At 36.4% G+C, this 25,187-nt stretch overlaps 1 protein-coding gene across 3 annotated transcripts in view; it reads right to left on the reverse strand.

Moving 5' to 3' along the window:
• LOC124804752 (ubiquitin-conjugating enzyme E2 Q2) overlaps positions 1 to 17,629 on the reverse strand; it is a 72,463-nt gene extending 54,834 nt beyond the window's left edge. Inside the window, exons 1-2 of one of the 3 annotated variants that reach the window (XR_007017370.1) lie at positions 17,328 to 17,629; positions 17,032 to 17,136 (exon numbers count right to left, since the gene is read on the reverse strand). Coding sequence is in view for 2 of the 3 variants with exons in the window: in XM_047265058.1 (XP_047121014.1) it covers positions 17,032 to 17,136; positions 17,328 to 17,489 (267 nt within the window). In the remaining variant the exon portion in view is untranslated. The remainder of the gene's footprint in view (positions 1 to 17,031; positions 17,137 to 17,327) is intronic. The other 2 variants (XM_047265058.1, XM_047265057.1) reach the window with 2 other exon arrangements.
• Between the last annotated feature and the right edge of the window lie 7,558 nt (positions 17,630 to 25,187).

Genomic DNA, 25,187 nt, shown 5'->3' on the forward strand with positions numbered 1-25,187 from the left:
AATGACCGAAAAGAGGGATGAGAATTCTCAATTCGCATAAGTGACATGTACTGCTACAAAATTGACATTATAGTACCTTGGAGAAAAAATTTAAACTTTTAGATGACAATGAAACAACAAAAAATTAAATCTGTTGACAAACAGGATTCTTTGTTCCATATGTCAAGAAGCACTTCGTGCTAATTTTGCAGGCATGGAGCACTTGAACAAATTGATGGCATGAATAGTAAAATTGAATAGTAAAATTTCTGAAGTCACACCTATTGTTCAATTTTCAGTTGCAACAGTTCACAATAGAACTAATTGAAGATTATGGGGACTTCATCTATTACCACGAAGTACATTTCTTAAGTCAAGGGACATGCCTGGAACAATTTTTTGCTTTAAATGTCACTACTGTTGAATTTATGAAGGAAAAATGAGTGCGCAAATGTAAATCAGAACATCTGGAATGGATTGTAGCTTTCACATTTTTAGTGGACTTGACTGCTCATCAGTGTGGGATCCGTACCAGGTCGGGTTGACGGAGGAGATAGAGAAGATCCAAAGAAGAGCGGCGCGTTTCGTCACTGGGTTATTTGGTAACCGTGATAGCGTTACGGAGATGTTTAGCGAACTCAAGTGGCAGACTCTGCAAGAGAGGCGCTCTGCATCGCGGTGTAGCTTGCTCGCCAGGTTTCGAGAGGGTGCGTTTCTGGATGAGGTATCGAATATATTGCTTCCCCCTACTTATACTTCCCGAGGAGATCACGAATGTAAAATTAGAGAGATTAGAGCGCGCACGGAGGCTTTCAGACAGTCGTTCTTCCCGCGAACCATACGCGACTGGAACAGGAAAGGGAGGTAATGACAGTGGCACGTAAAGTGCCCTCCGCCACACACCGTTGGGTGGCTTGCGGAGTATCAATGTAGATGTAGATGTAGATGTAGACTGCACACTGCCCACAGTAGACACTGCAAGGTAACTTCCTTCTGATTTAAAGGGAATGCATTTAAAAAGAAAATTGTAGAAGGGACAAATTATGACAAAAGTTCCCTAAGCTCACTGCTGTTAAAGCAAGCACAAGGTTTGAAGAATTCACTGTGGCCCTGCAAGAGTTACAACAATACTTTTATAAAGGTTTTGAGGACAATGTCAATCTTACATGTGTTTTCGAGCTATTTTCGAGACCATTTGCTGTTTCAGTTGAAAGTGTCCCTGTCCATGTGCAGATTGACTGGCCTGCAAGGTAATTCCAGTTTTAATCACAAATCTTTTTGCATTAAAACTGTCCAGGATGTCTACATTACTTTTCTCCGGTAGATTTTCCAAGTCTCCATAATGAGGTTGCAAAATATTTCAACAGACATTTGTGTGAAAGACCTCCTTTTTGATAATGAAAGTAATTAAGCCACAATTACGTGGCAACTTGATTTCAAAACTCTGTGAAACAGTCTGTATCTGCCCACAGTTTGTAGCAGACAAAAATTATGACATGTCTTCAGTGCACCAAAAATAATAAATACTGAAAACTTGTTATGTTTGTGATCTATGTTGTTGACAAACATGAAATATAAAACCAAGTCATATGCAGTGTACTCTTATTGCCGTTTAAATGCATTTGTTTTCCCCTCTTCCCCCTCCTCACACTCAGAGCTTGGTGTGACAGTGATGGTGAGACCGAGTGCTTTGGGACTCATACCCGGACATGCCCAATGAGCCGAAATCTTTGCCACCTCTGGTCCAGAGCATCGCACATGACTATCATGGATTTTTTTGAACTTTTTTATGAACATTTCTAAAGTTTCACAATCACTAATTCAATACTTCTGAAGCTATAACCTTTTGTTTGACCACATAGTGCAACTATCAACAGTGCATCCATGAGCTTTTGGCGTCTTTGAGACATAATATCTCCAACAATATGTTCTTGAAAGAAACAAAACTATGCCATCTTGTACAATTGTTTGTTCTCTCTTAGGCAAAACAATGATAAAAAAGATTTCCTGAGCAATTTTCATACAGATAATCTGAAACAAAGCAGGCCAAAAAACCGGAGGCTTGAAATAAATGAAGTTCTGCTTTTTATGTCTATGGAGGTAATTGCAAAAAAAGAACCTTCTGCAAACACTTTGAAACTGTTTTCATTACAAAGTCCATGTTCTAAACCCCCTAAAAACATCATTTAGTTTTGTAATGTGGGCATACACGTTCCTAAGCAATGATGACAAGGTGTAGTTGCATTGAAAACGTGCTCATGTTCTGCTGGAACTCAAATTAATCTGACATTTTTTGTTATTTTCTACAGCTGTATGTTGTTCACTGAGGGAGGAAATATCAGGTCTTGATGACTAGTAAAAAAAAAAAGGGGGGGGGGGGGGGGCGGGGGACGTCTTTGATCACAGGTCATCCTGACGTATTTCGGTCTGTGTTTCTGCTAAAACTACAAAACCAAAATGGTTACAAATTTCACAATTTAATTGTGAACTACCAAGGTATCAGAGGTCATGGCAGTAAAATTGTTGCATAACAACTGCAGCACACAACGTACAGACTTCAGATTTTACACCATTGTAACATTGTGCACATTTTGTTGAAGTTCATAGAAGTCTGCCTGACATGTTTTGGATTCATGTTATACAGAATTATTGTTAGTCTTTGTATTGTGTAATGATCCTGATGTGATAGTGTGATCCCCTTCAAAATACAACATACTGTAGTTTAACACGTGTTATTCGTGAGAATGATCTATGTTCAAATGAGGAGGCTCACACTTGGGAAAGATGGTTGTCCATCTTATAAACATTTTAAACACTGCACGCCTCAATCTGTAATCTTTCCCGATGGTGCATATGCAGTGACAACACGAAAGGGGCAAGGCACGATGTGATGAGCGCGGTAGCACATGCTGGATGTGGAGACTTATGCCTCAGAGACACCCCTTGAAAGTGTCATGGGCACCTGAGAGAAAATAGCCATTCTACAATGTAAATGCTCAAGGCAAATGACAATTAGAAATCTTAGATCTAAAGTTGAATTTGATGTGGGCAGACCAATGTATCTGAATTTCAGAGTTACTGATATTTGGATCTGTCTTCACAATTTATGCCCATAGTAGAAACAACACAGAAGACTAACACTGAAGATGCGTTCAGTAATTAGTAGCTGAAAGCAGTGAGACACACACTTACAGCATCACCCTGCTTGGAGACGAAGTCAAGAAGAATAAGTTTGCGAATAGCAGTGGTATTCAGTAGCCAAACCACATGAACACACACACACACACACACACACACACACACACAAAATAACAACATGGAAAAATTTGCGGCCGGTTTGGTGAGGAAGAGTAACTACAGGATAGCAGCAGGCAGACCAGATGACTTGCAGTTCAACTTGACACACCGACTACAGTGGCGCGCGTTTTCACAGCATATCGCACCAGTGGCTCACCGCCAGTGTAGCATTCACCTATCAGTTTCTCAACATGACACACCAGCTTCATCTATGCAGTCAATGGTAGTGTCCCCAGTTCGTTGCTCTACACATCAAGTGAGCTGTGATTCTGTCAGTTTTGCACTTTTCTTAAAAAAATTCTATTGTTTTGAGTCCGAGAACTTACAGGATTAGTCAATGATGTCTGCAATGAAGAAACTCAGTGAACATGTAGTTTAACTAATTAGATGGGGTTTTAATTAGTAGTGTATGCCTGTGATGACTCTAAACCTGGCAGCCGAGGCACCAGAATGGTTTAATCCATTTGTGGTACAGAACAGTGAAAGCTATGCAGGAAAACAACAAGGAATTAGAAGACATGTTATAGAACTCACAGGAAGCCCTTAAAGCCAAACTCAAAGTTACCATTCAAACTCAAGCAGATGTTACTCTTTAGAAGCTAGAAGAAAGTAGCAATCAAAAGTACAAGGCTACCACTACCAAGTTAATGGCAATTAAATCACAGAAAGGAGAGTTTAAAGAGTTAATATCCATAGTTAACATACAAGGACATAAAATTAGTGCCAGGGAGGAAGAATTGAATAATTTGCTTTGCAAGGAAGAATTGAATAATTTGCTTTGCAAAGTACAAAGGACATTCACAGAGTGAGGAATGAAGTACAAAATAAGTTCATAATAATGTACAAACCTTAGTCGACCAAATCTCAGGTACACAGGAGCTGGTCAAAATGTTACAGAATAGGGAAATTTATCGAATGAAATTTTGGGGCTCCTAACAATCTTGACTAGTTCGAAAGAGAGATTACAGGAGTCTGTACAAAAGAAACAACAGGATACACTTGAATCTACTAGTACTAAAACCAATTCTGTCGGCGATACTATAGATCACAGGAAATAAATACAGAAAATTGTGAGACGCCTCAGAAAATGCAAAAATTGAATTTAGAACTAATGAGACTAATAATAATGTTGGTGTGAGTGATGAGTTTTTGATGATATTCAAATAGGAAATGGAATAAAGTTTAGTTTCCAAAGTTGAAACCTGATCAAAAGGTGCATCAATACTTTTTAAGGGTAATGTAGAGTAAGATAAGAAGTAAGTTAATTAAGTCAGCACACACCAGACTATGTAAGTTTAACAATATGGCAGATGTATCCATATTTAACGCAGATGACTTAGTTTCAGTGAAGAAGGTCTGTCCCAGTTCTAACTTAAAGGCCAAGATGAATTAGTTCTTCCACCATATTGTGGACCATTTAAGGTGGTAGAAATACCACACCCTAAGGCACTGTTCCTGGTTGATCCAGATAGATACCAGGAAAAGGGACTATACAATGCTGACACGGTTAAGAAATATACCCCAGTGAGAATTTGCATACTTTGCAAATTCAGCAGAATAATGTCTGTCTGAAGTTCAAGTAAATAGCTTTGGTATTTCTTCTTTAGTTTCTCCAAAGACATTCCTCTTACACTATTTTATAATCTGTACCTCTCACTTTTCTAGCTCATTTAATACCTAAATCGTATCCTAGTTTACGAAAGCAGAAATATAGCACTCAAAAGTTGTGATGTGGATAACTGGAATTTTTTTAAAAGTATTGATAACACACAGTTTTTTCTTATAGAAAAAAGATACATATTTATCCTTTTATGCATACCTGGGATTTTACATTTTCTGTGAGGAACAATACAAAATGGTTGGGTTTCTATTGGTTTTTTATGGGCAGTTGATAGAGCGGACAATGGATAGACTGACTTCTGACGATGAGGAGTTACTAATTATTATTATTTCTTCTTCTTCTTCTTCTTCTTCTTCTTCTTCTTCCGCGTGCTGTTGTTCTCTCTCTCCACACTTACGAGCGATTTGCCACGATCAATTTTTGGGATCTGCAACTGTGAAGCTGCGAGTCAGTTCAGCAGGAAATGCCGAACACCTCCCTCCGGCATCACAGCAAAGAACTTTAGCAGAAGTGGGAATTCCAAGGGGATCAGCAAGATTTTTTAAAACATCAATCATGTGAAACCCAACTCACACTTTTCTCATGACATACTGAAAGCTTTGGATCAAGGCAAGTGTTTCTTGATTTCTGAAAAGCATCCGACTCATTACCACACCTACGCTTATTGTCAAAAGTACACTTATATGGGGTATCACCTGAACTTTGTGACTGTGATATGAAATGGAAAGAGCCGTGAGGATTGTGTTAGGGAAGGCATATGGTCGACTTTGGTTTGTAGGGAGAATTCTAGGAAAATGTGTTTAATCTGTAAAGGGAACTGCATATAGGGCACTGGTGCTACTGCTAGGGTGTTTGGGATCCCTACCAGTTTGGATTAAAGGAAGACATTGAAGCAGTTCAGAGGTAGCCTGCAAGATCTGTTACTGGTAGGTTCAATCAACATGCAAGTATAACAGTGATTCTTTGGGAACTCAAATGGGAATCCCTGTAGGGAAGGTGATACTCTTTCCCAGGAGTAGTATTGAAAAAATTTAGAGATCCAGCATTTGAAGTTGACTGCAGAACGATTTTGCTGCCACATGCCTCTATTTGCTAATGGAAAAGGAAATGACCAGTAGTGGTACAGGATACCCTCCACCACATGCCATATGCTGGGCCTTGCGGAATATGTATTCTGATGTATATGAAATGTTGACTGCCACAAAATATTTTGCAGAGTTGCTTATGCAGTTTGAAATGGAAAAAATACCATAGCTTTTGTATCCACTGCTATTTTCATGTGTAGTGCATTAGCAATCTGGGACGCAGTTGCCTGGTATCTAACTTATATAAGAGATTGTAATCAAAATGCCCATATATAGATTAATTATTCTCACAGTCTTTATGTATGTGATGTAGCCTTATCTCTCTGTGAGAGGCATTGTTATATGTATAATGCTAATTTTAGACATCTCAACTCGTTACTTTCTTCCCTTTGTTGTGCTACTTCACTACTGTTTTGTCCTAAACTGAACATTTGGTCAGTAAACAAACATGTATGTGTAAAAATAGTGGTACAGTGTTTATTTTTGTGTTACATCAAGCATTTATAGTGCTGCAAATGAAAGTGAACATATACCAAAAAGGTCAGTCCCAAAGACAAACTTGGATGCAGACATTTCTGGGTGTAAGCAGGAAGAAAATGTGACCACTGAAATTTTAATCCTGCATAGGTGGATCGAAAATACCTACAGTAATTATATAGCAACTATAGACACCATTCCCAGACGAGTTAAGAAGACATTGTACGAAGTTTTTAACCCAGTGCATGTTTTACAGACACTTGAGCACTTCATGTTGTTGGATGGACTTAGGATGCTTGTTGATCTCTGTATTGAGGAGCTTATCATGGATTCAGAAGGAAATTGGGAAAAAAAACTAAAGAACTACTTCTACCACATATCCACTTTCTCTGTTACATTCAGGCAATGACGGCTTCTGCTACTGCAATGTGATACTTTGTAATACAGCATCCTAAGATTTTACTTAAAGTTTGCTGATGACATTGTAGTTGTTAGAGATAGCAAAAGACCTGGAAAAGCAACTGAATGGAATGGATAACATCTTGAGAAGAAGTTACAAGATATAAAATCAACAAAAATGAAATATGAGTAATTGAAAGTTGTCAAATTAAATCAGGCAATGCTGAGGAAATTAGATTAGGATATAAAACCCTAATAACTGTAAGAGTTTTGGTATGTAGGCAGCAAAATATGCAATTAGGACAGAATTTGAGTGGATATGACATGTAAGACTGACAATAGCAAGCGAAGGATTTCTGAGTAAGAGAAATTTGCGTACATTGAACGTAAATTTAAGTGTTAAGAAACACTTTCTGATGGTACTGGTGAACCCCAATTCTGTTAAGAATCGAATTCCCAGCTATAAAACAGCTTCATACTTCTGATTACTTAACAAATGAGTTAATATGTTAAGTGTTTAATGTTAAGCAAGCAATTGAGACAAAGCTTAGGAAAGGCTGGAAATTACATGTAAAGCTTTGGCAAGTCACTAACTGCCACCCTCATTTATAAATGAATGTAATGCGGGTATTTGTGTGCTGCGAGTTCCATTGCTTAAACATATACACATTTTCTAGCTGTAATAATTGTCTACTGTCTTAAACATTTGACATAAGGTTGTATCTCTTAATGAGTAGTTTATGACAACATTTTAAATTTTTTTATTTGATTGGATTTGATTTTTTATTGGTCCAGTTTTATCATACAGCACAAATTGTACAACTGATATTGGACAGGTCAAAGATAAGTTACAATAATACATAGTATTAGCAAAATAGTAGGCAAATTAAGAATAGATACCTATTACAATTAATTTTATTATGTATTCAGAAATTCTCTGACAGAATAGAAACAGTGCATTATTAGAAATGCACTTAGTTAAGCTTTAAATATTGGATGAGTAGCATTTTTTATTTCCTCTGGTATCTTATTGATTAGTATTACACAAATGTTAATTATGCTCGTCTGATAGGTGGTGGTTCTGTGATATTTTTTATGTGTATTTGATTTCCTTCTGGTACTGTAGTTGTGTACATTTTTATTCTGTAGCAGTTTGTTTTCAGGAGGTAGTCCCTAGTGAACAAGATAGTTTCATAAATGAATAAACTTGGAACATTTAGAACACCAAGCTCAGAAAAATTTGATTTACAGTACTCCATCTTTTTAAGACCACAAATTACTCTTAGAGCTCTTTTTTGCTTTCTAAAAACTTTTACAATGTGAGTTGAGTATCCCCAGAAAATGATCCCATATCGGACTAGTGAATGGAGCTGTGCATAGTACGCCTGCAGTACTATTGTTTTGCTTGTTTTAGCCTTTAAAATTCTTAGGCCACAGCAAACAGATGATAGTTTTCTAGACAAGTTATTTATGTGTGTGTCCCACATATATGCCCAGATATTTAATCGACAAGCAGGACATTACTAATGCTGTATCCGAACATTATGGGTCCATTTTTCATAGTAATCCACATTAACTTGCATTTTTCTACACTTGTAGAAAGCTGATATTCATCACACCACATAGAAATGTTGTCTGAGTCATCTTGTATCCTTCTGAAGTCATTCAACTTCAACACCTTTCTGTACACTACACATCATCAGCAAACAACCACACACTACATCTCACCTTGTCCATCAGATTATTTATGTATATAGAAAATAATATTGGCCCTAACACACTTCCCTGGGGCACTCCTGATGACATTCCTGTCTCTGATGAACACTCACCATGGAAGAGAACGGTGGATTCTATTATTTAAGATGTCTTCGAGCCACTCATATCTGGGAACCTATTCCATAGGCTTGTACCTTCATTAACACGCTGCAGCGGGCCAGGAATCTAGAAATACGGAATCTGCCCGTTTCCCTTCATCCATAGCTCGCGGTATATCATGAGAGAAAGGGCAAGCTGAATTTCACACGAGTGATGCTTTCTAAACCCATGCTGATTCGTAGTTATAAGCCGTAGGAAATTACACTCAGAATATATTCAAGAATTCTGCAGCAAGCCAATGTTTAAGGATATTGGTCTGTAATTTTGCAAGTCCATTCTTTTACCCTTCTTAGATACAGGAATTACCTTCATTTTTTTCCAGTCACTTGGGACTTTGCGTTGGGCGAGAGATTCCCAATACATGCAAGCTAAGTAACAGGCCAACGGCATAGCGTACTCTTTGTAAAATAGAATGTAATTCCACCTGGATACGGAAACCTTTTTCCAACCATCTCATTTTTTCATCAACTCTGGGGATGTTTGTTACTATGTCATCCGCACGGGACACTGTGCTTTTTTTTCTAATATATATATATAATTCTTCTGTGTGAATGATTTCTAAAATGCATAATTAAAAACTTTGACTTTTGTTTTGCTATCTTTTTATGCTGCACCAGACTGGGCAACTTGTGATGGGATGGAAGACTTAGCCCAACTTAGCGATATTACACAGGACCAACATTTTCTCAGATTCTCAGCTAGGCCTTTTGCTAAGATCTACCTGCAAAGCATATAACTACCACAGTTATATGCTTTGCAGGTAGATCTTTTCAGAGATACACATTCTCTTTTGAACAGAGTTTAACAGCCTCTGCTTCCTCAACATTTTCCACATTTCGTTTTTAAACCACTGTGGGTCTTTTCTGTCCTCAAATCACTTACTAGGCACACACTTCTCCATCTACAATCTACAATATTTCCTCGTTCTTCTATCTGGACTGTTTATCGTACACATTTTGTTTCTGTACACAGTTACATGGCACTCAAATACCTTCAGGAAGGACTTCCAACATTTAAATTTATATTAAATGTTAAAGCCATTGTCACTCACTTTGCTGCCTAAAAAGCAAAACTTATCTACTACTTTTAGTGTTGCATTTCCCAATATAATATCCAAAGCATCACTTGATTTAATTGGACTACATACCGCTATTCTTGTTTTACTTTAGTAGATTCTTCCAAATTCTTTGCCGTCTGCCAGAATTACCCTCATTCTCAACATGTGTGGGTCCCGCTGATCCTGGGGGCATGAGTGAGCTGTTGCTTTTTAACTATTCCTCCCAACCTATATACCTCTGCTCTCCCTAAGGAAGGAACTAATACTTCTAAAAGGTAGGACACAGCCATAAATTTTGTGTGCGGGTATAGTGAAAGTGCAAACATTTTGTTTCCTTAGGTAAGTAATGGCCAATAATTCTGCCCCATAAGTTATTACTACTGAAAAGGGTATGCAAATGTTAAGTATAAAAGTCTCATTGAAAGGGATTTTACATTCCAACTTTCAATCATTAGATTTTGACTCAACAGTATTGTATACGATCGTTTTCAGAGATGAGTGTGTGTCATGTGGCACTTTTTGGAAAAAGATCTCTTCTATTCAACTGGCAGGCAAGAGGAAGTAAGGAAATAATGAGCTGTAAAAACACAGGGCTGTCTACATCAATACCAAAGTTAAAAAGAGGAAGATTGAAACAGCCAATATGTCTCGTATCTATTCTGTTTGAGATACTTTAAGAGAACAGCAGTGTAGAGTAGATTTTACTGAAGGTTCAGAATTAACTGTGATCTATCTTATTGAAGCTTCACTTTGCTGAGCTGGGCATCTTTCCAGGTTCAAGAATACATCCACGTGCAAGGTGAGCAGTGGACGTTATTTATTGCTTGAAAATATTTAAGTCTGTGATGAATTTGAATTATGATTACAAGAAGAGAATGGAATGTTATATTTGTAATTTCCTTTTCACAGTGTATATCAAAGCACCATCTGAAGCTAAATCACCATATTTGGATATGAATAATCTTTCAAAATTTTAGAAATGTCAGGTTGTCGGTCATAATATCTTTAAAATTAATACAAAAATAATATCAAGTTTAAGGTAATAAAGTCATTGCTTTATCAGTTACTTTTGAGTGGCACACCTTCGCTTTTTTTCTACTGAGCTCAAGTTACAACTATTTCTGCAGTTGAATGAAATTGGGGTGGGGGTGGGGTGGGGTATAACAAAGGAAAAAGCAAATTTGAAACATAGAAGATACCCTAGTGCACATGTTCATATTCTACTGCTCCCCATAGGACACTAAAATGCTATAATTGAATTAAAGAATACCCTGAGACAAGTTTAAACTCCACGAAACAGTATTTTCACAGAGGTTATCCAAGACAATGTCTTATAATTTGCATTAGCACAGCAAGATTACAATATTTACTCAACATATCAGTATTTTAAAATGCAATGCTTTGTACTGTCTTCAGGTAATAGCAACTCAACTTCAGGTTCTAAGCTATGTTACAAATTTCATTTAACGTAATTCATTTTAATCTGACACACAATACTTTGGTCGTTTCCAACACATTGCAAAGACAAGCTAGAAAATTAATTTCATCAAAGATTTGAAGCAAATAATAAGTACAATTCTGCAAAACAGCAGCAAATTACTAGAATTTGTGTGTATGACAAACAGCTCTATTTACGTAGTCCACAGAAGCAGTTTATGATAGGCCTGGTTATCTCTTTCTACTGGTGTATGTTTGGAGTTTTTCTACATGCCTGTGTGTTTTATTTAATTATGGGATCTAAAACATATTGTGTGTGAATGAAAGGCTCAATAGGAATCTTCCTTTCACTTCCTCTTGTTTGCCACAAGAAAGAACCTCTGGCAGCAGGAAATGAATTTTTTGCATGAAGAGTCTGATGTTACCTGTTAGTTAAAAAATTTCTTTCCATACTTCACAGTTTTATTATGGAAAAAGATTCCCTTACAGAAAATTTATATATGGATTATTTTTAAAATTGTCAGGGTGTGTTACCGTGTGAGCAATGACATTAATAAATCCACTAGTCCACTGCCAGAAACGGACATGAATATAGCAGAATTAAAAGCTTCCTTTTGACTTGGGCATGTTCCATAGTGAATAAATATCGCATGTCCAGTGTCAAAAGTTGGAATTGCATGCCTTGCTCCCATAAACTTCAGTTATAAAATATCAGGAAAGTAAATCAAAGAAAACCACAAATTCTTTAGTCCAACAGAAGACAGGAATGGCTAAGTGAAAAAAGAATAATCAAGGAACATGCCAGATTAAAAAATGTTGAAGGAATATTGGCAAAATTAAATAAAATAGGCAGAGACTGCAAAATATGAGGACAGAGTCAGATTAGATTCTGTTTTCATTCCATAGATCCAAAAATGAGACAACTCTTCTGGGTGTGGAATATGTCAGAAATTATAACATAAAACATCTGAATATAATACTCACTACTCTGATAATTTGTCAGGAGATAGTCAAAATAGGTGAATAGATTTCGGTAAACTGGAACTGCTAATATATACAAAATTAATACTCTCTCAGAATGAGTCATAGTTTAATAAATTTATCATACACAAAATACCTAATCTTGATTGTTATGAAGAAGTGCTGTCCAAACTAAAATGTAACAGACATTTTTACTTAAGCTGGTCTAATTGTCCCTGTTTAGATATTCATCTACACAGTAGGAGGAGTTGCCTATCAAAAAGTCTTTCAAACTCTGAACTAGGTTTTATCTGAAATGAAGTTTTTAATGGTTGCTGGCAAGGTCTTTATGTAGATTGTTCTTATTCCTAGTACTGACACCATGTACTGAGTTATTGGATGGAAATAAAGATATATTACTTGCAACAAATTTCATTAAGGAATAAATATACTGCAAAGCAGTGGTTAGAAACGAGGTTCCTTGGGCAGGTTTCTACATTCTTTCTTGAACTGTGAAAGATTGGAATTATGGTAGTCAGGACAGGTGGAGTAGGCAGGTAAACTAAATACAAATCTGTGATTGTTACTCCTACTTTCGTCATAATATTTCGTTTCACTCATTAATTTCCATCACCCCAGCTACTCAAGTGGCAATGCAGCTTACATACTGGTTAAAATAATTTAGCTCCACTCTGCACTTTGACATCATACATTTTCAGCTGTAGTGTCGGAGTACACTTTCTCACAGCAAAAGCTTCTCTTATTAATAGGAAGATGTCTTAGTATTTGTGGAATGATAATGTCAATTAATTACTGTGTCACTGTTCTAACTGACCAGTTTTCAGCTTACAAAATCATAATGAAATGAAAGAATGATAAGTCTTAGTTTGATATGTTTTAAATAAAAAGACAAATATAATAAAACATTCAAACTCAGTTATAAAACTTTCACTTAAAAGCATATTTACTTTTTATTTTGCATGCAGAGGTAAAAAGACTTTGGCATAACTATATACGTTAGTAACTTAACTTACCGTCAACCAATACCTTGTTATAGTAACAAATGATATTGCTGAACTGCTTTATATTCGTTTGAAAAGTGATGTACTACAGCATTATTCATGAACTCAACTGACCTTAATGATTAAACAATTTCAACTTCCAATGGTGCAAAATGCATACATTTTTGTCTCCTTGTTATATCAATCCTCACCTTCACTACATACACTGCAAAGTGAGAGGTGAATCTCACATCACTCCTACACAGAACTTGTCCACAGAACACTTTACACAGTGAGAAGCTAACTTATATCAGCTTCACAGAAGCTATGTTGACGTATTCTCCTTTTCTTCTCCCCTTGCACTGTAGTTTCATTAAAAAAACATCCATGTTGTCCTGCATGTTTTCTGATGTCATCTGGCAAGTCGCCATCTTTGGCCTTTCTTATATCTTGAGATCCCGCACAGATGTTTCTTGGTCCATATACCACTCATTTGTACAGCCTCGTATCCTCTACACCTCCATTTTCATTTCTGCAACAATTTTATCATCTACTTCTATCTCACCTCTGAAGCACGAGTGTGTCTCCCTCTCACTTCTAGCAATTCCAAATAGGCATCTCTCCATCCTTCGCCTATGTCTCTTTACCCAACACTATAAACTGATTTTCAACTTTCCTTTCCTGACACTTAGGGATCTTAGTTAAGAAACTTCTACTGAGTTAATCAAAAGCACTCCACAAAATTTATATGCTGCTGTTTACTTCTTTTGCTGTCCAGTCATTGTCTTACAGCCATAAATAGGAAAATTCAACTACTGGTTCCACGATTTCATTTCTGATCAGTACTTTTTTTTAACACTAGTTTAGCCTATTAACTTTCAGACCAACTTAAAAATTTATTCCATTTAGTTCCCCATTCGCTCTTTAATTTGATCTGCACAAGAGATAAAATGACTTCAACAAGACAAAGATGGTTATGTTATCCTTTCCATTTTTTAAAAAAGTTTATAATCTGATAACTTCCTTTAGTACTGCTCAGAATAATTTTGATGGCTTTACAATCTCTTGCCCAACAACCCAATTTTGATGTTTGTAATCCTTCATCAGTGACATTCTAGTGTTTCCATTAGACTTCATTAGGGTATCTTTGGTACATTCTAAATCTGCAATAATCTGACATCCTAGCCGATTCTGTTTCTTTTTAGTTCTGCATCCATTTTTAATCTTACATTTCACGATTCCACAATCCCTTGCTACTCAAAAGAACCATTATACCCTATTCAATTTCTTTATTATCTGACAAAATCTATTCTCATATTTAGTTCCTTCTTTTGTTTCCTCTGGACGACTGTGTTGCAGATGTATGACCTAATCATTTCTGGTACCATACACAAAGCTACCTACTGAAAAAAAAAAATTTTTAGCACATGTAGCTCTTTGAAGATATGATCTACCACATTCTCAAAATGTGAGGCTCTTGACACGTAAATATTAATGATTTCTTGGGGTATCAGTAGCTGTCGACTTTTATTCCATTTGTTGTGAGTCGTCATGGTAGATGGCGGCCATAAGCGACAAATTCTGCACGCACTATGGAGAGATAATTTGCAGAATACAAGCTTTCATCCAGGACAAAGTACTAGCGTGTGCATATCGCCACTGTCAGTTGGAACCACCAACAATTCAACTGCCATCCTTGTCTCAACCTTAGTGAACTGCCATCCTTCATGGATCGGACTATATGGATTTGTAATTATGCCATATGAACATACCTCACAAACCAACCAAGAGCTGCTTTTAACAATATGGAACTCTGAGTTGGTCCTTAAGGCACACTCAGATGATATAATTTGTAGCACACAGGCTTTGTAGGGCAGCAATCTTGGTTTGAATTCAGTTTAAGCACACAATTTCAATATTTCACATACCACAATCACTCAGAAGATTTGCCACTGCACAAGAGAACTGTGGTAGATGATATGACCAACAAAGTTCATAACAGCTCTGAACATCTGTTTTAAGGTCTGTTTCATATAATATCACTGTCCTATGTCATGAATTGATTACCACAAGCAATTGTAGAAACCACTTACCACCAGTAAACTAGTTTTAAATCTGTGCTCTTGTTCTTTATGTGGTCTGCCTATTTTACATAACAAAACTGTCAGAAACTAGCATCAAAAGAGCACAAAGACTGATAAAGATACTAAAAATACCTTATGTAAAGTGAAACAGTGCTGTGCTTTAACAAATTACACAACTACATCCAGATACTCCAGCACCCATTTTGTGTGTGTGAGTAAAATGACAAACCAATAATGTCACTTTGTTCAATGTTCAACCGCACAACTGAGAATCATTTTGTTATTCTGGTACATGTACAGCGTGTTAACTGTTAAGTCGACCAATAAGCTCCCTAATCCTGACTCTGAAGAAGTATGTAGGCTCTAGTGGGTAATCATTTGTTTTTTGCTGCGACCACCTGTCTGGCAATACTGTGAGAGGTTGCCTTAGTCTTCTACTGTGTTACTTGTACTTCAATTACTACATGCTGTTTCCTTTCCTTGTGGTAAGAGTATGTAATAACTGCATTTAAGATCTTTGTTAAACATGTCAACACATACGACAATTTCACTTCCTACACACAGAATATTTTTGCAAATTTGAGTGTGTAACCTCTGCTTTCATGAAACAAGGCAGAAGCTGAGAGAGAGACAGGCAGCCTGTGATTCTCTTCCTGTTCCTCACTCTATTGTGGTCTATGTGAGGACCAGACCTATATCTTCCAGTACCCGCAATTCCCAGTGGCAGTTGGCCAACTTACAATTAACACACTGTATAGCTATGTACATCCACACTTGTTACCTGCATGTTTATATCACCTTTGACCCTGTAAGGAGCATACACTTCTTACCACTTTGTACATAACCAAGCTATTGCTACATTATTTAGTTATGAGACTATGTAGGAAGTCATATGTAACTGATAAATGTTGTATTTCGTACAGTAAGTATGATGAAATTCCTAATACTTCTTAAGTGCACCTGCAATACGTTCCCTCCATAAAACATATCAAAAACTGATTCAATAAAATCTGGTTACAGTATTTCCCTACAATTCATTTACTAGCATTTTTTTTAAAAAAATGCTGTCATAGAAATGATCAACTAATTTATCAGAACCATGTATCCTGAGAAATTATTTACAAATAAACCTAAAAAGGACCTAGCAAGTACAGGGTGGCCAATTCTAAATTAGCAAAAAATGTTTCTGTACAGAAGATATGTGTTATCCTAATTAATGTTTACAGTATTTTTGCTAATCACATTGTTCTGTCAGAAAATGATGAAAAATTTGAGTTTTTTTAAGGGACAAATTGCAGAAAATTGTACCCAACATATGTGATATTTTCGATAAATTACAGACGTTGCTTTCGAAAAAAAGCCACGCGTTTCAATCACTTAGTTGTTGAATTACAAACCTTTTTTCCTGCAACTATCAGCAGTAAACTTCAAATACGTTTTTCTTAATCTTGTACACAATGTGAAGTGGCAATATAGTCACTCTTATAATATGCGCAGACACGAAAGCAACACGCTGTAGAAGTCAAGAATTAAAACTGATTTTCCAAATATTAAAACTAGTAGATACAAGACACTTGAAAACAAACATCTGCTTATCAAAAACTACGTTTATCTACAGATTAGTTAGGTTATCTTTAACATACGAGCACTACGGTTGTATCCGATCATGCTGGTTAATATTTTGTTGTAAAAATATTTACGATTTTCTTAGTCTAATAATTTGTGCCCGAAATGGAAGGACATCTTTGTATCCACGTACGTGATTATCCATTCCCGAGGTGTTGCTCAGTATTTGAACTGCATTAGTCACACTCGTTTCTTCGGACTCGGCAAACCACACTGGTGGGGTAGAAGGATAAGTTTCCTGTAAAGACAATGTTTCGTTACATGCGCGTATAACCTTAATATTGAAAACACCGTCTTCAGCTATCGGGGCACTTGACATAATGGACCGTCTTCGTTAATGTCAAAAAGTTTCAAACAACACAATTTTCCGCATTATAGAGCAAATGCCTTCAAAACAACGGTGAATACACAACGCACGATATCACTTACGGTTATGTTTGCGTGTATGTCGTACTTCTTTCCATTCTTTCCGACGAATCGACAATTCAGTTCGTCCACACTAGCTGACACTATCTGAAACCTCTCATGATTCTTTGGGAAAACGGCTTCTAAAGTCTTTATTTCTTGTTTCAGAGTTATCAGACAAGCCATTTGTACACAGCCTGCATAAATAAATCAGCAACACTATTGATTTCGACTTTGAAAACACAAAATTACTACCCTTCCATTCACCACTAGCCCAGAAAATGGCGACCTTTATCGAGTTCGGAGTTCCTCGGCTGTTTCCGCTTTCGTGATTCCCACATTCGGGCAGCTGTAAAGAACAACAGCTGTGATACGGGCTGCCACTGAGAGAAGGAAATGCAGCTGCCAAAAGTATACAGATCGAAACGTCACGGAGTTTGCATTAAATTAATAGATATTCACGGGCTTAAATATGGATTTTACATAATAATGTCATTAACAGGAAAAAATAATATAGAATTTACGAATATGATTTTATTTGGTAGCATGGCAACGGATACTGTGTATCTTGTCCAGTACTGATGACACACCAGTAAACTGAATTGGTGTGTGCGAAAAGTATTGGTTTCCTTGGTGTATGACGTGAAATAAGTAACTGTAAGTTTCATGGCAACATGTGTTGAAAACTTTATGGGGATTGTAGTTGATATATACTAGTATTTACAATTTGCTTAAGCACATCTGCAAATATAATACCTTGCGTACCTACAATGCTCCCAGATATTGGTACGAAAAATACCCAATGTTCTCCTCTGATTTTACGCCGAAATTCATATTACTGTTTTCTCGAAAATCAGTTCTAAAATTGTTTTCATTATCGTATTATCTCGTAATTTGACATATCACTGGTAACTGGACAACATCGTAATTTCTTGTACACTATTCCGTTGAGTAGTTCTTAACAATAGTACGACACACAGCGCTTAATCTACAGTGCATTCGAATCGTCCAGTTCGCAGATGTCACACTATTCGCAGATTAAAGAGCGAGATGAATATTTCTTTTGGTGTTCTGTTGTACGTACATGATTTTTTTTTATTGCGCTTTATAATTTTTTTTAAATTTACTTTGTAGCTTTACTAATCCCCTCTATGGTTCGTATATGACGAATATCCCATTAGTTGCATGAATCGTCTAAAATTATTTACTTTGTTCGTAATACCTGACAGATATTTTTTGAGACTTGCTCGAAGGATACAGTATCTCTCTAACATTTGTGACTTCAAGAGTAAGTTTCAGGTTTGCTGTCCAGTTTTAGTTAATAACTATTTTGTTCCAAGTCATTCCGTTTTGGAATGGCAACAGTCGCAAAACAATACACTGAAAGAAAAGAAATGAACTGCTATCGAGGAACTTTGAAATATATGGTGAAAGATATTTAAACACTGAACTGAGGGGGACCGAAGAACTTTTTCGTGATAGATGATAGGCGGGATAAAAACTTTGTTTTCCGATCTCGTCAAATTAATTACAGTGCACTGATTCGATTTCCCGCCAAAATTTACTCTTGTAGTCACAAACGGTGTACTGAAAATCTGTTTATTGTTTTAAGCGAAAATCGTGTTACCATTTTGTTTTGGATATAACGTCAAATTTTCGACAAATGGTTCAATATCGTCCATATAGTTTTATTTATTTTGCCATTTGAAATCGAGATAGCTGCATATATTCTTCATTATTTAGTGTATAGGAACTGAAATGCTGGATTGTTTGTTAAATTCGTCGTCGACGATCTCGATGCGATAATTCTGAATCCGATCTCCATATTTTCGTCAGCTACCATCGATGTCACACACACACACACACACACACACACACACACACACACACACACACACACACACACACCATCACCTTCATCATTGGTTCAGCTCTTATTTTAACAACAGACAGAAAACGTCATTTCACAGTGTTGAGAATGTTTATGATGTGGGGTCTGAGAGGGGCACGGTGAAATGGGGGTGCCCCAGGGGTGGATGTTGGGGCCACTCCTGCTCCTTATTTTTATAAATGATATGCCCTCTAGTATTAAAGGTAACTCTAAAATATTTCTTTCTGCTGATGGCATTAGCTTGTTAGTAAAGGGTATTGTGTGCAAATTGGCTCTGTTTCAAATAGTGAAGTTCATGACATAAGTTCATGGCTTGTAGGAAATAAACGAATGCTAAATCACAGTAAGACTCAGTTTTTACAGTTTATAACACACAATTCATAAGAACCCAACATTTTAATTTCACAGAATGGGTATATGATTAGTGAAACCTAAAAGTGCAAATTTATAGGTGTTCAGATAGATAGTGAACTGTCGTGGAAAGCCCATGTTCAAGATCTTGTTGAAAGACTTAATGCTGACTTTTTACTATTCGAGCGGTATCTGAAGTAAGTGATAGTTCGACCCAAAAAGTAGTCTATTTTGCTTATTTTCATTCGCTTATGATGTGTGGTATTACATTTTGGGGCAACTCTTTCCATTCTCAAAGGATATTTTTGGCTCAAAAATGGGCAGTTTAGACAATGAGTGGTGTAGATTCGTGAACCTCTTGTCCATACCTGTTCCTGAGGCTGGGTAGTCTGACATTGACCTCTCAATGTACATACTCTTTACTATCGTTTCTTTTTAACAATATCAGCTTATTCCCAAGAATTAGCAGCTTTCACTGAGTTAGTAGTAAGCAGAAATCCAATCTGCATTTGGATTGCACTTCCTTGACTCTTGTGCAGAAAGGTGTGCAGTACATTGCTGCATCCATTTTCAATAAGCTACCACAAGAATTAAAATTTTTTGCAGTAATCCACATGCTTTCAAATCGAAACTGAAGAGTTTCCTCATGGATCACTTCTCCTATTCAGTTGAGGGTTTTCTTGAAAAATTAAACTGATTCTTGTGTTTTATTGTTGATTTCGTTTACATAAACTTATGGCTTGTCTTTTTTGGGTTCATAAACATTTTATTTTATTTGTTATTACTTTTATGTTGTAATTTCATATACTGACACGTTGCATGACCTTGTAGATCTGCTCCTCAATTTGGTCCTACAGAACTAGACTTGTAAAAAAATAAATAAATCAATAAAATCATCATAGTCGTCGTCGTCATCGACGTTAATAAATTCATCCAGTGAAAGCCGATTCACATCTCGTCACATCACTTCAAAACATGCTAGAACGAGTTTTAAATGGCAGCCCTCAAACAGGCCGTCCATGGTATGGAACATTGTGTCATGTCATCGTCAAGATTTCTTGTGGAATAAGTGTTGATGGTGACATTCGTGGATCAACTGTGTCGTCATCTGCTAACTTTGAAAGTTAATCTATTTTCACCACTGTCAATCACGTGATAGTAGTGTATTATGTCTTTTGTTTCTTCTTAACTCTTATTTTATTGCTTTAATTTGTTTTTATGAAAAACTGCAAATGTTCCATAACGACTTGAATAATTTTTTTCTATTTAATGTTCTTCCAGGAGTGAGACCACATATCTGAAAGTGAAAAACGATTGGGAGCTTATGATAACAGTACAAAGATGACTCCTATATTGTGTGTAAATAAGAACATAAATCGATAAAGTACTTTTCATTAAACAACTTTACATTATATGAAAAACTTAGCTCTATTGAAGGAGAAAAATACAGTTCTTCATGACATTACCTGCTATATAGAGGGAAAAAGATCATACTGCGTAAGGTAAACAGTCTATGCATTCTCTTACAAATACTATTTGATGTGTTTGTATGTATGCATTTTCGCTAGCAAGTGAATGTCGATGATTTAAAATGTCGTTTCACTTTTCAGCAATTTACTATACAAATTCATCAACACATTCATTATGGATTTTGCTTTGACGATTAACGAACTTAAGCATTGTTACTTCCTCAATACCTATACTATATTCCGATTTTTAATATCACGGATTATCACGATTTTGTGCTGGGCTAATAACGTGGTGTGACGCCCAGTACGAATTCACCCTGACATTGACATGACGTGATGTGATGTCCCTTTGCATTTATGAGTAGTGTGAATCGCGCTTGATACTGCAGCATGACGTATTCAACAGCATCAAGTGCAGACTAAATGAAGAAATGTTCCCAAAACATTTCATTAAATTTCGGCTCATGTCCAGTGTCCAAGCTATTCTTCAGACGCTACACAATCAAGTAATATGGAGAATCCAGCATGGTGGAAACAAATTTTGATGCTCTTTAGCGTCACCTAATTCAATGCATATTGTAACATACATAATATGGCTTATACAATAATGAAGACATCTTCTTTTGCTTAGATTCCAAATAAATGATTTTAGATTCACTTCTTTCAATACTGAAATTTCGAGTTTTGTATAATACATGAATCATGTGATTGTACAGCACTTATAGAATTCAGAATCAAAATGTAAGTCTTAAAGATTTTAAGGTAATAGCGCTCTCAGTATATACCATATGATCATCAACATAACGCTTTTCCTGTAAACACCGCCCATTCAGCTTGAGAATCCAATAGGCGAACAAGCAGCCACCAGCCTCGCTTTACTGCTTGCCATATATTTTTGATTGGTGATGTTCTTAGATTTTTAAAACATTTTTCCAATGTTAAATGAAGACCAATTCGTACTTGATGGAATGTAAAAAATTACCACATTGTATTTCAAATAGCAGCATCCACACAGGCTGTTAACAGAATGGGACATCGATGTTCAGGTTTCTCAAAAAGAAACTGTTAAATCTGGATGAGAGATCGTGTCGTAATTTGCTAATATCAGAAGTAAACCTATTTTTGCTGTGCTCAATCACGTTGTGGTAGTGGATTTTGTATTTTGTTCTTTTAGTCTTTATCTTGTTAACTCCTTTGTCTCTCTGAAAAACTTCAAAGATTCTATGAGGATTTGTGTATTTTCTTTCTATTAATATTCTTCTTCAAAAGAGGTCAAATATCTGAAAACAAAAAATGATTTAGGTTCTACAATACATGGATGAAGAAAACGCCTTCACTGTGCATAAGAAGCATAAACTGATGAAACAATTCTACACAAATACCTTTTTCACCAGTGAAAAAAAAGCTCTAATTGAGAAAACTCGTTTGTTTGTGATGGTTTTTATACATTAGATTAGCAAAAACCACAATGGACCAGTAAAAATATACTATGTATTCCCTTCTGAACACTGGTTCAGGTGTTTGTATTTATTGTTTCTAGCAAATAAATGTAGATTTTTGTGCAACAGTTTTCGTACTGTTACACTTCTGTGCAGCTTGCCATACAAAATTAGTCAAAACCGTCCATTATCAGGGTTACTATGACCCTTAATTAACTTTAATGTTACTAATTCCCTAGTTTTGATACTATAGTCTTACTTCATGAGTCACAAATAGTATCTCGTCACCTGATTTTCACAAATTGCTTCAGATCTAAATCAAGTGATGTTGTGTCTTCGTTCTGTCTACTGTGGACACATCACCATTTGACAGTGATGTCACTATCAATTCCATTCTGTTCTGTTGATGTCCAGTGAATCCATCAAATGGTGCAGCCTACCAATACCGCAATTCATTTTTTAGAGACGTTTCCATTGAACACAATTTCCCTTAAATAATAAGTTTCATTAGGAAAGCAGTGGTAAAATAGTGAGATATAGTTTGGCTCTTACAGAGAAGACGTCAGTAACTAGCCACTTTTCACAATCGCTATTGATTTATATAAATAAAGTGGTTACCGGTTTCAAACCGAAAAGTTCATCTTTATATGACTAGTTCACATTAATATATATTTTACATTAATTTTCACTTTTTGTTTTCCTAAATGATGAAGTTTCCTTGGGGTGCTGGTGCCGTCGAGAAAATCGCACCAATACGCTCCAGTGTGGGGTTTTTTCAACGATACCACCACCCCAAGGAAATTTCATCATTTGGGAAAACAAAACGTGAAAGCTAATACAAATTGTATCTTAACATGAACTAGCCAACTGGAAATGCACCTTTTAGTTCGAAAGAGGTGACGGCGCTATTTAAATAAATAAATAACGTTGTAAAAAGTGTCTAGTTACTGATGTCTTCTCTGTAGAAGTCAACCTATATTTTGAACATAGCTACGGGCTCAAAATGTCAATTTTCGACAAAATAAAAATATGTGATTGTTGTACAGCATTTCTAGACAGATGTTTATGGAATCTATGGTGTTTGGTTTAGATGAAGGCATTCTATCAGAGATAATTATTAACATGGAGCCACACACATACATTAACCGTTTGACTGCTGGAGACACACCATCTGCTTGGTGTGTTGCAGCAATATGGCTTCCTGCGCTAAGTGCTCCTTCAACCACCACCCGGGGGGGGGGGGGGGGAGGGGGGCGTAGTGGCCCACGCTGCCTCACTGCCAGTGTACTGGATATTTCTGGAGTAACTACGACTGCAGGCGAAGTACTGTGTCCTCTCATGGCTGACACAGAATAAATGCTCTAACTACATAGTTTCTCTGCAGATGTAATACTGAAGAATCAAGCTGAATCGTTAAAACAATTTTAGTCACTAAGAATTATATCTTGCTTGTAGCTTTTTTACACGATTTTTGTAGATTATGTCGAAAATGACGTGATTTGTTAGATTTACCTCAATAGTTTACTGTTCTTTCTTGCATACCTGTTTATAACATCAGCATTTCTCTATGGGTTCCTCACTGTACTAACTCAAGAACGAATAAAATGAGCCATAGATTACAGATAACTATATGTTGTTTTTGTAGTTCAAAACGCCATTACGTAGTTTACAGAAGTAAGCAACAAACAGATCATCATTCATATCGCACTACAACACTGGAATTTACTGTGAGCAATGTCAGATTCCTTACCTGCAATGGGTACACTGTGTAAAGTGTTCCATTCAGGCACACATGCAGCTGTCCTTTGCAGATCATGATCAGTGCTGTTATAATCTGGAAGCGTTGGAAATGACTGACTGTCCACCACAGATATTTTTTCGTGTGCTGTGCTTTCAATTTTTGCACATAAGCACTCAACAGATTTTCCAAAAATTGAAAGCTGTGAAATTTCTGTCTTTTTGTTAGCGCATTAAACTCAGTTATACAGTCCTGAACCGTAAATTCAGGAGTTCCTTCTACACTTTGTGAATATATCTTCCATCCTTCTTATTGATCCGGTCTTTAGATCGGCACTGGCAAAGTTAAAAAATATTTTTATTTTGTTTTTTCCTTTTTTATATCTTTTTCTTTTTCGAAATTTCTTTCTGATAGCATTATTGTAATCATTGTGTGCTGTGATTAGTAATTCTTTCTTGTGTGGTAATTTTCAAAAAGGGTATGACAAACGCACCTATGCTTTAATGTACTTTTCTTGGAATGCTCACTTTTTATAATGTTTGGAAAATGCCTTCCCACAAACCTTAGAGGATTATCATCAGAGCACCTTCCTCTACCAGCTTTTCTGCACTCTGATACATACGTTTCCATAAGTTTTCTTACCAGCAACAGATGAAACTCTGCTATCGACATTTTATGACCTGCTAATGATATGTGTAGGACATGAGCGTTTAAAACACACAGATGGAGAATGTGAAAAAAGAACTTTGTATACCACTATATTATTTTTTGTATACATCTGACAGAGCAAAGAAGCATATCAGAACAGTCAACTGCTCCCATATTCAAGTTATAATCTACAATGCTTTGTGGTTCCTTAGTTTTTTTTCTCTCAGTATTCCTGTCAGTCTTTCCCATGTCGACAATTTATGTGGTGTTACATCCACGCTTCCCTTTTGTATTAGTGCACATAAATAGACTATTTACTCCTTAGAATTTTTTCTGAAGTGTCAGCTT

This window comes from Schistocerca piceifrons, chromosome 7 (assembly GCF_021461385.2).
Source record: "Schistocerca piceifrons isolate TAMUIC-IGC-003096 chromosome 7, iqSchPice1.1, whole genome shotgun sequence".
NCBI lineage: Eukaryota > Metazoa > Arthropoda > Insecta > Orthoptera > Acrididae > Schistocerca > Schistocerca piceifrons.